At 40.1% G+C, this 14,480-nt stretch overlaps 2 protein-coding genes across 21 annotated transcripts in view; one reads left to right on the top strand and one right to left on the bottom strand.

Moving 5' to 3' along the window:
* Nucleotides 1–14,480, bottom strand: part of LOC104656358 (nucleophosmin-like) — a 560,652-nt gene that overhangs the window by 182,988 nt on the left and 363,184 nt on the right. The gene's annotated exons all lie outside the window — the stretch shown is intronic.
* Nucleotides 1–14,480, top strand: part of NUMB (NUMB endocytic adaptor protein) — a 195,533-nt gene that overhangs the window by 108,427 nt on the left and 72,626 nt on the right. For all 17 annotated transcript variants that reach the window (XM_030931551.1, XM_030931553.1, XM_030931549.1 and 14 more), the window contains one exon: nt 636–776. In XM_030931551.1, the coding sequence (XP_030787411.1) occupies nt 651–776 (126 nt within the window). In that variant the 5' untranslated portion in view covers nt 636–650. The remainder of the gene's footprint in view (nt 1–635; nt 777–14,480) is intronic.

Raw genomic sequence — 14,480 nt, 5'->3', positions numbered from 1 at the left:
TGTTGGGATTACAGGCATGAGCCATTGCGCCTGGCTTTAAGTGTGTTTAAAGAAAACTTTATTTTATTCTTCATAACATCTTTTATAAAAACGTGATTGTAATCCCTGCTTTGCTTATATGCTAATAATGAGGCAAAAAGATTCCTAAATTTTAGTGTTTCAGAATGATTTTTTTTCTTAATAAGTATACAGGTTTTTAGAAACTGTTAGCAGTCTATAATTTGGCCCTATGTACAAATTTCCATTTTCAGGTGTTGGAATGGATTTGAGAGGTAGATGGGTAGGGAGAATTTCTCATTGGTTTGTTATAACTAAAGTTCTTGAAAATTCTTAGGATAATATGTCTTCAAATCCTACTAGAAGTTATTTTTGTTATTACAAGGACCAGTATTGTAGTTGTCTTTTCAAAAGGTAAAATGATTTGTTTGTTTGAACTTAGTGTTACTCTGAGAGGAATTGTTCTAATCATTCATTTTCCCTTTACACTGTGGTTACATAATAATTATATATTGCTTAGATAAAAGCCAAAACCTTTAATTTTGGACATTAGATTTTTGGTTAATGTGATAATCCAAAGTTTAAATATGTAAGAAGGTAATATTTCTTTTAAATATTTTTTTTCCCTCTGTCTTCAGGCTGTAAAAATTAAAATGAACAAACTACGGCAAAGTTTTAGGAGAAAGAAGGATGTTTATGTTCCAGAGGCCAGTCGTCCACATCAGTGGCAGACAGATGAAGAAGGCGTTCGCACTGGAAAATGTAGCTTCCCAGTTAAGGTAAGAGCTGATGTTTCTATAAGTCTGTATGTGGAAAATAACTGACAATCTAGTGTATGTGAAATCTCATTAAGAAGGACAATTAAGAGAACCCTCCAAAAATCAAATCCCTTCATACTCTGCTTCAATGATAGAATTAAATGAGAAAGAAAGGAAAATAATGAGAAAGAAAACAAGATAGATTTTAATTAGGGAGTTTTCTTTTTATATTTAAATATGAATTTCTGCTATATAATGTGGAGTCAAATATTCTGATAAGAATACTAATCCTGAAATACCTAAAGATCCTAAATTATCAGGACTCAAATTTTCAGTGGAATATGCTTACTAACTGGTGAAGCTGAGGGAGTGTAAGTCAGCTCTCTTAAATACAAGTCTTGCGTATTTTAGAAATCCTTAAATGAGGAGAGTTAAATAAAAGGGAGTTTTCCCTTTAATCTTCTAACTTTTAATGGTACAGAGGTCATTTAAAGTAATGCCTTCATTTGTAAGATCAGAAAGTGGAGACTCACAGAGGTTAAGAACATAGTGAAGATCCTGAGAAGGCAGTGATATACAGGTGCTTTTCTTTGTATTGCCCGATACAGGTCATCTTTTAGTGAAATGAAAGAAATGTATATGTTATTTGCTATTTAATAAAAAGCAATATATTATGTAATCACAGTGTGAGATGTATTAAACGTAGGGGCAAAAAAATAGAATTAGACCAAATGTTAATATCTTAAAGGAAAAATTGTAGTTTGATATGAAATGTTAATTTTTTGTCTATTTACTAAATATTCCTCCTTTTTTTTTTTTTTTTTTTTTTTTTTTTTGAGACAGTCTCTCTCCATAGCACAGACTGGAGTGCAGTGGCATGATCTCAACTCACTGCAACCTCCACCTCCTGGGTTCAAACGATTCTCCTGCCTATGCCTCCTGAGTAGCTGGGACTACAGGGGTGCTCCACCACACCCAGCTAATTTTTGCATTTTTAGTAGAGATGGGTTTTTTCACCATGTTGGCCAGGCTGGCCTCGAACTCCTGACCTCAGGTGATCCTCCCGCCTCGGCTACCAAAGTGCAAAGTGCTGGGATTACAGACATGAGCCACTGCACCCAGCCTATTTCCTATATATTCTTTTTTTTTTTTTTTTGAGATGGGATCTTGCTGTGTCGCCCAGGCTGGAGTGCAGTGGCACCATCTCGGCTCACCGTAAGCTCCTCCTCCCGGGTTCAAGCAATTATCCTGTCTCAGCCTCCCGAGTATCTGGGACTACAGGTATGCACCACCACGCCCAGCTAATTTTTTTGTATTTTTAGTAGAGACAGGGTTTCACCACATTGACCAGGCTGGTCTTGAACTCCTGACCTCAAGTGATCTGCCTGCTTCGGCCTCCCAAAGTGCTGAGATTACAGACATGAGCCACCACACTCGGCCTATATAGTCTTATAAGTGTAAATATTCTTATGATTTTCTTCCTCCTTTTTACTGCCTCAGTACCACTGACTGAAATATGGGCTAAAGCTTCAGAAAGGAAAAAAAAAAATTTCCATATGACAGGAAAAGTGATCTTAAATATACAGGTTAGAGAAATGCATGGCTTTTTAAATACACTAATTTTTCCACCGTCTTTTAATAACTAGGAGTTTTCCTAATCACTTAACTTTGTTTACTTAACTCATTTGCTGAAATTTTTAATAGAAATAATAAATATTTTAATTTTAAATATTTAATATGACATTAAATTATGAGAAAAATCCTACTTACATAAAAATGAATACTTTTTTTTTCTATATTATCTCCCCCACCATACAGTTGGCTTACTTTGGCTATTTAAGTTGAATATTGCATATGTAGAAAGAGGCACATTGGTTGCTTGGAGTATAAATTACAGCCTCTTAGGGAGGCAATTTGGAAATATCTATTAAGATTTTATGTATTTTATTTATTTTGAGATCGAGTCTTGCTCTGTTGCAAAGGCTGGAGTGCAGTGACGAGATCCTGGCTCACTACAACCTCTGCCTCCTGGGTTCAAACGATTCTCCTGCCTCAGCCTCCTGAATAGCTGGGATTACAGGCATGTGCCACCATGCCTGGCTAATTTTTATATTTTTAGTAGACAGGGTTTTGCCATGTTGGCCAGGCTGGTCTCAAACTCCTGACCTCAGGTGATCTACCCGCCTCGGCCTCCCAAAGTGCTGGGATTACAGGCCTGAGCCACCAAGCCTGGCCTTTATTAAGATTTTAAATGCACTTTTCATTTCACCAGCAATTTTACATTTAAGAATTGCATTTAAGTACATTTATAGATATATTGGCCTAAGTGGTCATCATAAGATTTGTAATATCAAAAATATGGAAGCAACTTAAATTCCCATCATTCCGGAATTGGTTAAAGAAAGTGCGACAGGCCTGGTGCAGTGGCTCACGCCTGTAATCCCAGCACTTTGGGGTGCTGAGGCGGGTGGATCACCTGAGGTTGGGAGTTTGAGACCACCCTGACCAACATGGAGAAATCCCTTCTCTACTAAAAATACAAAAAAATTAGCTGGGCATGGTAGTGCTTGCCTGTACTCCCAGCTACTTGGGAAGCTGAGGCAGGAGAATCGCTTGAACCCAGGAGGTGGAGGTCGCAGTGAGCCAAGATTGCGCCACTGCACTCCAGCCTGGGCAACGAGAGCGAGACTCCATCTCAAAAAAAAAAAAAAAAGAAACTGTGACATCCATTACATCCATTAAGTTGAATTCTTTGCAGTTATCATTTTTTTAAAGTAAGGTAGATCTATATTATGTATTTAATAAATATTTTTTGAACATCTGTCATATGCCAGGCATATGCTAGGTGGTAAGCAAAAAAGACATAGTTTTTTTTCTTGTGGAGTTCACAGTCTTCTTGTGAGGGAAACAGACTTTAATTAGATATTTGCATTACAATATATTATTACAGGGCCGGCACAGTGGCTCATGCCTGTAATCCTAGTACTTTGGGAGGCCAGGGTGGGCGGATCATGAGGTCAGGAGATCAAGACTATCCTGGCTAACACGGTGAAACCCCGTCCCTACTAAAAATACAAAAAAAAAAAAAAAAAAAAAAAATTAGCTGGTCGTGGTGGCGGGTGCCTGTAATCCCAGCTACTCACAAGGCTGAGGCAGGAGAATTGCGTGAACCAGGGAGGCGAAGTTTGCAGTGAGCCGAGATTGTGCCACTGCACTCCAGCCTGGGCGACAGAGAGAGACTCTGTCTTAAAAAAAAAAAAAAAAAAAACCAAACCAAAAAAACAGTATATTATTATAACCTGAGGTAAATACTTTTAAGAAAGGAAATCTGGTTCTGTAAGAACATGTAAGAAAAAAAACTTGATCCTAGACTATAGAATCAGAGTAAGGCTTCCCTGTGAAAGTAAAGTTTGACCCGATATTTGAAGATTGAGTGGGAATTAATTAGATGAAAAGGTGAATAGAGCATTAGAAAATTATGGAAAGCATGTGTAAGTAGGCACTGGGTGACAAGAGGAAAGAATGATAAAGGAAAACTGTAACGCAGAAAATTGTATGAGATGACCCTGTAGGAAAGCAGGGCAGGGCTTTGTAGGCCATGCTAAGGATTTTGGACATGGGAAGCCATTGAATGGTGTGTTCTTTTCATTATTTATTAAGGTAAAGTACATATAACATAAAATTAATCCTTGTAAGCATTTTTTTATGTTATGTTATGTTATTTTTTGAGACGGAGTCTCACTCTGTTGCCCAGGCTGGAGTGCAGTGGTGCCATCTCAGCTTACTGCAAGCTCCAGCTCCCAGCTTCAAGCCATTCTCCTGCCTCAGTCTCCTGAGTAGCTGCGACTACAGGCGCCCGCCACCACACCCGGCTAATTTTTTGTATTTTTGGTAGAGACGGGGTTTCACCGTGTTAGCCAGGATGGTCTCGATCTCCTGACCTCGTGATCCGCCCGTCTCAGCCTCCCAAAGTGCTGGGATTACAGGCGTGAGCCACTGCGCCTGGCCCCTTGTAAGCGTTTTTAAGTGTACAGTTCAATGGTATTAAGTATATTCATATTGGTGTGCAGTTATCACCACCAGTCATCTCCAGAACTTTTTCATCTTCCCAAACTCTGTAAATGGTTTTTTTTAAAGCAAGAATGTGGTATCAGAAAAGCATTTTGTATATGTGTTAAGTATCTTATTTAATTTAATTAATTTATTTATTTATGAGATGGAGTCTCGCTCTGTTGCCAGGCTGGAGTGCAGTGGCGCGATCTCGGCTCACTGCAACCTCTGGTCACTGCAACCTCCACCTCTAGGGTTCAAATGATGCTCCTCCCTTAGCCTCCCAAGTAGCTAGGACTATAGGCGTGTGCCCCCATGCCCAGCTAATTTTTGTATTTTTAGTAAAGACGGGGTTTCATCATGTTGGCCAGGATGGTCTTGATCTTTTGACCTTGTGATCCGCCCACCTCAGTCTCCCAAAGTCCTGGGATTGCAGGCATGAGCCACTGTGCCCGGCCATCTTATTTATTTTAAAAATGTGTGTATTTATAGATTTAGGAGGTATAAGTGCAGATTCCTTACATGCATATATTGCATAGTGGTAAAGTCTGGACTTTTAGTGTATCTGTCACCCAAATAGTGGACATTGTATTCAACTGGTAATTTTTCTTTTCTTTTTTTTTTTTTTTTTTTGAGACGGAGTCTCGCTCTGCCGCCCAGGCTGGAGTGTAGTGGCCGGATCTCAGCTCACTGCAAGCTCCGCCTCCCAGGTTCCCGCCATTCTCCTGCCTCAGCCTCCCGAGTAGCTGGGACTACAGGCGCCCGCCAGGTCGCCCGGCTAGTTTTTTGTATTTTTAGTAGAGACGGGGTTTCACCATGTTAGCCAGGATGGTCTCGATCTCCTGACCTCGTGATCCACCCGTCTCGGCCTACCAAAGTGCTGGGATTACAGGCTTGAGCCACCGCGCCCGGCCTCAACTGGTAATTTTTCAATTCTCAGCCAACTCCAACCCAGAAAAGCACTTTGAAAAAATGACTTTGGCTGCAGTGTAGTTTGGAAGTAGCCCATGTTAGATACAAGGAGCCTAGCAAAATATTATCACAGTAATTCAAAGGAGAGATAATAGTAGGTTAGACTAGGGTGGTGACTGTGAAGATGAAGAGAAATGAAATAAATTGATAGATAATTAAGAGGTAAAGGTAGGCTGTGCATGGCAGCTCACACCTGTAATCCCAACACTTTGGGAGGCCAAGGTGGGAGGGTTGCTTGAGCCCAAGAGTTCAAGATCAGCCTGGGCAACACGGGGAGACCCCATCTCTACAAAAATAAAAATAAAAAAAAGCTAGATGTGGTGGTACACACCTGTTGTCTGAGTTACACAGGAGGCTGAGGTGGGAAGATCACTTGAGCCCAGTGAGCCATGATTGCACCACTACACTCCAGCCTAGGAAACAGCGAGAGCCTGTCTCAAAAAAAAAAAAAAAGGAGGTAAAGGTAATAGAAATTGGAGATGAACTGAATCTAAGGAATGAAAAAGAGTAGTATTAAAAATGACACAGGGCCGGGCGCGGTGGCTCAAGCCTGTAATCCCAGCACTTTGGGAGGCCGAGACGGGCTTATCACGAGGTCAGCAGATCGAGACCATTCTGGCTAACACAGTGAAACCCCGTCTCTACTAAAAAATACAAAAAAACTAGCCAGGCGAGGTGGCGGGCGCCTGTAGTCCCAGCTACTCGGGAGGCTGAGGCAGGAGAATGGCGTGAACCTGGGAGGCGGAGCTTGCAGTGAGCCGAGATCCGGCCACTGCACTCCAGCCTGGGTGACAGAGCGAGACTCCATCTTAAAAAACAAAAAGACACAGGCCGGGCACAGTGGCTCATGCCTGTAATCCCAGCACTTTGGGAGGCTGAGGCAGGTGGATCATTTGAGGTAAGGAGTTTGAGACCAGCCTGGGCAACACGGTGAAACCCCATCTCTACTAAAAATACAAAAATTAGCCAAGCATGGTGGTACACGCCTGCAATCCCAGCGACTCGGGAGGCTGAGGCAGGAGAATTGCTTGAACCCAGGAGGCAGAGGTTGCAGTGAGCCGAGATCACGCCACTGCACTTCCGCCTGGGTGACAGAGCAAGACTCTATCTCAAAAAAAAAAAAAAAAAATGACACCTATTTTCTTATTGCCCTGAGCAGAGACAGTGATCATTGACATAGGAAACACTGACTTCAGTGTGTTTATGTATGTATGTGTATGAGACAGAGTCTCACTCTGTCCCCCAGGCTGGAGTGCAGTGGTGCTACCATGCCTCACTGCTTCTGGGTTCAAGTGATTCTCATGCCTCAGCCTCTCAAGTAGCTGGGATTACAGGCGCCTGCCACCATGCCCAGCTAGTTTTTTTGTTTGTTTGTTTTTTTGAGATGCAGTTTCGCTCTTGTTGGCCCTGAAGTGAATGGCACGATCTTGGGCCACTGAAACCTCAGCCTCCCAGGTTCAAGCGATTCTCCTGCCTCAGCCTCCTGAGTAGCTGGGATTACAGGTGCCTGCCACTATGCCCAGCTAATTTTGTATTTTTAGTAGAGATGGGGTTTCACCATGTTGGCCAGGCTGGTCATGAACTCCTGACCTCAGGTGATCTGCCCACCTTGGCCTCCCAAAGTGCTGGGATTACAGGTATGAGCCACTACGGCCAGCCTAATTTTTGTATTTTTAGTAGAGTCGGCGTTTCTCCATGTTGTCCAGGCTGGTCTTGAACTCCTGACCTCAGCCTGACCTCAGGTGATCTGCCCATCTTGGCCTCCCAAAGTGCTGGGTTATAAGCATGAGCCAGTGTGCCTGGTTCCAGTGTATTTATTATTAAGTGATAAGGGCAAGCTGCAGAACTATTTATGTAGTATGATTTTGTTCTTAGTTAAAAATATGAGTATGAATATTGCGTTTAAGAAATATCAAGAAGACACAAATAACTGCAGAATGAATATGGAGGATTGGAGATACTTTACTTTTCAGTCTGTGTCCTTTGGAACTAGTGACATTTCTTGTGAGCATATATCCTACTTATAATATTTTTTTAACACTTCATTCACAGATTCTGAGAGGTTTGTATACAGTGTTGAAATAATTGAAATAAAGTTAATTGAAGCACTTCTTCTAATCAGCTGTGAAATCTATAGCTTTTAAGTATGTTGTGTGAGATGAATAAGTTTTGATATCTTTCAGTGTAATTCTCACTTGTCATAAAATCAGCTAGATGGGATATGCTTTAGAGCAGTGGTCCCCAGCCTTTTTGGCACCAGGGACTGGTTTCGTGGAAGATAACTTTTTCATGGACTGGGGTTAGGGGGCTGGGGCAGGTGGTTTTGAGATGAAACTGTTCCACTTCAGGCATTAGATTCTTATAAGGAGCGCACAACCTCAATCCCTCACGTGGGTAGTTCACAATAGAGTTTGTGCTCCTATGAGAATTTAATGCTGCCACTGATGTGATAGGAGGTGGAGCTCAGGCAGTAATGCTTGCTGGCCCTCCGCTCACCTCCTGCTGTGTGACCCAGTTCCTAACAGGTCACCGACCAGTATTGGGCTAAGGCCCCCAGTGTTGGGGACCTCTGCTTTAGAGACTGTGCAGGCAGGGCAGCTTATTTACAGTGTGTTTTGTTTCGTCCTTTCCAAATGGCTTTTTGAAATCCTTTCTATAGGACATTCAGTGTCTCTGCTATGTTGTGTCATCCCTTCTCTTCGTTTCCTACGTCACTCCTTCCCTTCCCAATTCATACATTTATATACAGCTGACTCCCAGAGTACAATAGGAGAATCAGAATTTGGAATGTTTTTTCCATATCCTCGAGGTAGATGCATTTCCTCAGTCAGATATAGCAGGGCAAAAGATGCTTCATTCTGCCTTTCCTTAGACACCAGTGAGCTTGGAATACAAGGTTGTCCATGGAGGCAACTAGTAGGGTGTTGGGGGCATTCATTAAAGAAGAACAAATTTGAGAGTAGAGAAAATGAGTTCCTTTTCAAGTTCCTACAGGACATGCACATGCAGATCCTCACTGACCAAGAAAGCACCATGAGTTTTTATTTGGGGGTTACAAATATATTTTAGTGAGTAGGTAAATTTACAGATGACAAATCCTTGAATGATACGGACTGACTGTACATAAAGTTGTGGGTGGGTGAGATTACCTAGGGAAAGTGAGAAGATGGCCTAGAACAAACCCTTGAGGAATGAATACCAACATAGAGGGGACAGGCAGTGAAATAGGCTTGTTCAAAGGAGAGTAAGAATAAATAGCCAAAGAGATCGAAGGGAAACCTGGAGAGAATGGTCTTAGAAACCAAGGTTTCAACATAGGAGAAAGTGGTCAAATGTTATAAAGAGATCAAGTGAGAAATGAAACCTCATTAGATTAAAAACTTGAAAGTCTTGGTGACTTTGATGATAATGACAGCACTTACAGTGCAATCCTGAGTATTGAATCCAGATTGAGGAGTGAATGGATGCAAAATAAGGAAGGAGACAACACATCTAGACAACAAATGTAATTCAAGCTTGTCTGAAAACGTTTATAAGGATGGGGGAGGGGTGGAAGGGAAGAATTACGTGGGGCATAAGGAAACTTGTGGTGGTGGCTATGTCTGTTGTTGATTGTGGTGATGGGTTTCTCAGGTATATACATATTTGAAAAACTCAGCAAATTGTAGAGTTTAAATATGTACAGTTTCTTCTATAAATTATATTTCAGTAAAGCTGTTAAAATTTTTTGAATAAAAGTTTATCTTCAAAAGGCAGAGTAGTAGCAAAGATAATGTGAAGTTAAGGAACATGTAAGTGTGGGGGGGTTAAAGCCAGATTTATTAGAGATAATTTACATACCATGAAATGTACTCATTTAAAGTGAATGAGTCTCAGCTACTTGGGAGGCTGAAGTGGGAGGATCACTTGAGCCCAGAAGGTAAAGGCTGCAGTGATCACGCCACTGCACCCCAGCCTTGATGGCAAAGCAAGACCCTGTCTCTAAAATATGAAAAACAAAGTTAATAAATCACCTGTGATTTCCTTTTGTGTTTTGTTTTTAAGATGGGAACTACTTGAGCATAATTAAATGCTTTTTACAAAGAAGCATGTAGAGAATGGATTCGTTTTAAAATGAAGGAAGAATGCTGCTTCTATTTTAACAGGTGCAGGTGGAAAATAGGCTGGAAATTCACCTCAGTTTGTGGTATTGGTGGCTTGAGATTGATGGAATTTTATTCTGAAGACTTACTTTCTCAAGGAAATAGGAAGTGAAGACAGATATAGGAGAGTGAGTAGAGAAGTTGAGGAACTGGATTTTGGGGACAATGGAATAGCTAGAGAATAGGAGAGAGAAGCTTGAAGAAATGTGAGCCATTACTAGACAATAATAAAGTGCAACTGCAGCTGGTTTGATCTTCACTGTGTATATTTAAATATATTAGTATCTATATAAGTATAATTGGTAACAGTAATGATTAATTAAAGTAGGTTTCAGAGCTTGTCTTGCAATTCTATCTGCTGGTATAACAGAGATAATTTTTTTTTTTTTCCTTGGGACAGTTTTGCTCTTGTTGCCCAGGCTAGAGTGCAATGGTACAGTCTCGGCTCACCGCAACCTCTGCCTCCCGGGTTCAAGCAATTCTCCTGCCTCAGTCTCCTGAGTAGCTGGGATTACAGACATGTGTCACCACACCCAGCTAATTTTATATTTTTAGTAGAGACAGAGTTTCTCCATGTTGGTCAGGCTGGTCTCGAACTCCCGACCTCAGGTGATCCGCCCACCTCAGCCTCCCAAAGTGCTTGGGTTACAGGGGTAAGCCACCGCACCTGGCCTACAGAGATAATTTTTTTAATGGAGGAGGAATTTTAATGTAACAAATGAAATATTACCCATAGGAAACTTAATCTAGTGTTTCTCAAAGTGAGATCCCAGGACTTTTTCAAGAGTTGTAAGCCGAGTATTAAATCACAACATGCCACTCTTCTCACTAAATTTCTTTGTTTTGGAAAATATCGTTATTTTTTATTAGAAATATGTTATTCAACTTACCACACAATGGAGTTAATTATTTTAAAATGAATTAAATATCTTAAAAAAAAATTTTTTTTTTTTAGATGAAGTCTCACTCTTGTCCTCGAGGCTGGAGTGCACTGGTGCTATCTCGGCTCAGTGTAACCTCCGCCTCCCGGGTTCAAGTGATTCTCTTGCCTCAGGCTCCTGAGTAGCTGGGATTACAGGCACCTGCCACCACGCCTGGATACTTTTTGTATTTTTAGGAGAGACGGGGTTTTACCATGTTGGCCAGGCTGGTCTCGAACTCCAGACCTCAGATGATCCACCCACCTCGGCCTCCCAAAGTGCTGGGATTACAGGCTTGAGCCACTGTGCCCGGCCAAATGTTCTTATTTTTAATTTCTACTACAGTAATTATTAGTAGCTATAACTGACACCTTGGGATCCTCAATGTAATTAAGTCCTGAGACCAAAAATTTTGAGAACTATTGATTTTTAAAAATCTTTTTAGGTTCAGGAGTACAGGTGCAGGTTTGTTACACGGGTAAATTGCATGTCACTGGGGTTTGGTGTCCAAATGCTTTCATCACCCAGATAGCATGGTACCTGATAGGTAGTTTTTCGACCATCACCCTCCCACCTCAAGTAGGCTCTGGAGTCTATTGTTCCCCATCTTTGTATCCACGTGTATTCACTGTTTAGCTCCCGCTTATAAGTGAGAACATGCAGTATTTGGTTTTCTGTTCCTGCATTAATTTGCTAGGATAATGACCTCCAGCTGCATCCATGTTGCTGCAAAAGACATGATTTCAGGATTTTTAATGACTTCATTGTATTCCATGGTATATACATACCGCGTTTTCTTTATCCAGTCCACCACTGATGGGCATCTATGTTGATTCCGTATCTTTGCTATTGTGAATAGTACTGTGATGAACATAAAAGTGCATGTGTATTTTTGGTAGAACAATTTGTATTCCCTCAGGTATATACCCAGTAATGGGATTGCTGGATTTCAACAGTATGCTTCATCAATTAAAGTAATATACTAAGAATCTACCTGTAATTGTCTACTAACATATTTTTTAATGCTGGTATTATTTTTGGTTGTAAATAAATTGGCAGAATCCTAGCTCATCCTTTAGCTTGCAATTAAAATCTTACCAGATTATGCAGAACATATGGCATGCTGAAGTGGATTTTCTATTGGGTAAATTCTGGAGGTCATTCTTCAGATTTGCAGAGGTAGAGATTAAGGGGCTGAATGTAGAATTCATACTCATTTGTTATGTTATTTCGTCTCATTATAACTCACTGTTAAATGAGATGGAAGGGCTTTCTTATCCCTTTGGTTTAGGGATATAAAGTACTTATTCATTTGTTACTCGGAATTGTGCCAACATGTATAAATAGGATAGAACAGATGGAGAATTGAGCATATGGATGCTAGAAATGCATGTGTTTACCACTTAAACCATTTTGCTGTATTAAATGATTTGTCAAATGGTTTTGGAGACCATACCTTTCTGAGATAAGGACTGCCATTGTGCTAGAAGTTACAACAGATAGTATTTTTAGTATTTTAATAACAAGCATTTCTTATTTTGTGTGTGGCCATAGCACAGAAAGTAGAGCTCTTATTATTTCAGTATTTCTCAGAGGCAAGTTCCTAATCCAGTGGCTGACCTACCATGTAACATGTAATAATCTGTGATTTCAGAAGATTTTGGTGCAAAGTATTATGCCAAATTAGAAGTAGCTGAATATAATTTATCAAGATAAAAGCAGAGATGCACCAAATAAAAAATAAAGTGGGAAAATAATCACAGACTGAAATTTTAAATTTTTATTATATAAATTTGAAAACATGGATAAAGTTGGTAATACTCTTAGGTTATATAAATGACAAAAACTGACTCTAAAACAAATTGAAAATATAGATAGAACAGTTCATGTAGAAGAAATACCATAAGATATTAAAGAGGTACCTTATCTTCTATTCCCAACATAGGCAACCCCCAACCCTTAACATAGGCTCCAGGCCCAGATCATTTCATAAGGAACACTATTAAAAGCTTTACTAAAAAGACAAAATTGATGCTTTATCTGTTTCCTAAAGCTTTATAAGTTTCTTTTATAAGCCTATAAATTCTTTTTACATATGTAGTATTTAAAAACTTGATAGCATCCAAAAAGGAGACTATAGTCTAAATTAATTTATAGATATCAACACAAAGCTCTTGATAAAATATTAACAGACACCAGCAACCCAATTAAAGAGTATGTACCTTCATTCATTAGTATCTAATGACAGAATAAAGGAGCAAATGTTTTTTATATTAGGATAAGGCAGCCCCTTACATACATACACACAGAGACTTCCCACTAATTCCCACTGACTAGGATTAGAACCAAATGCCCACGTCATAGTTGTGAGGAAAGCTAAGGAAGCAATTACTTTGTATTTTCGACCTGTACCATAGAGGGAGGTAGGTTCTTCCAGCAGGGATGCTGGTTGAAAGAATGCCTGTCATGTAGGCAACTAACAATGTCAGCCACAGTTACTATATCATATTTATTCTTCTTAAATATCTATCCTCTCTGTCCTCTTGTTCATTTTCCTACTGCCACTACTTTAGTCAGGTCCTTATCTTTTTTCCCCCTTAGACCATTATAAGAACTCTACTATTCTTGCTTCCAATCTGTCTCTCCTCCAGAGTGTTATCTCAGTGTTGTAGTAGTGATCTTCCTAATTGCAGATATGGTCTTGTCACTTACCTACCTCATGTTCTTCAGTGGTTCTGTAATAAAATCCTAGACCAGTATCTAGAACACTTTAAAAGCATATGCTTTTGTGGTCAGGCACAGAGGCTCACACTTGTAATTCCAGTACTCTGGGAGGCCAAGGCAGGAGGATCACTTGAGCCCAGGAGTTTGAAGCCTGTGCAACATAGGGAGACCCTGTCTTTACAAAAAAAACAGAAAAAATTTGCCAGACATGGTGGCATGTGACTGTGGCCTCAGCTACTCAGGAAGCTGAGGTAAGGAGGTAGAGGCCTAAGTAAGCCATGCTCGCATCACTGCACTCCTGACTTGGTGAGAGAGTGAGAACCTGTCTCAAAACACAGCATATACTTTTAAGCTATACAACTTGAGTTTGAATTTGGGCTTTGTGATTATTAGCTTTGTACAAGTGTTCTGAGAATTGAGTGAGTAAATACAGTACATTAAAAACAACACTGCCTGGTACGTGGTAAATGCACAATAAATGTTAGTTGCCGCTGCTGCTCTTGTCATTGGTTAGATGCCAACTGAATACTGAAGTTTTTATCTGCATGTTTTTTTCCTTCATTGGATTTTTAATACTAGAAATTAAATATCTTCTCTTGAATGTTGGCCTGAAGCATTTGATAGATGTTTGGTATCTGAGTGATATGCACTGACCACACCAACCTGTTCTAGTATTAAAAATTCTATTGTTTTTCCCAGATAGGACATTTTCCAGTGCTTATAATTTTATTGCCTTTGTGACAATCTTCTGCACCTACAATAATGTTTCATTTCAAAGCTGCCTCACAGTATAACTTTTTGGAAGATAACTCTGTGTGACAAGTAGTGATCCAAAGTTAATGTCAGCCATGTGTAGTACCAATGAAATAAGTACCAATGAAATAAGTAGGGAGCAGATACATTGTCTTCACAGCTAA

Source organism: Rhinopithecus roxellana, chromosome 5 (assembly GCF_007565055.1).
Source record: "Rhinopithecus roxellana isolate Shanxi Qingling chromosome 5, ASM756505v1, whole genome shotgun sequence".
Lineage (NCBI taxonomy): Eukaryota > Metazoa > Chordata > Mammalia > Primates > Cercopithecidae > Rhinopithecus > Rhinopithecus roxellana.
This window is presented reverse-complemented; position numbering and strand designations above follow the sequence as displayed.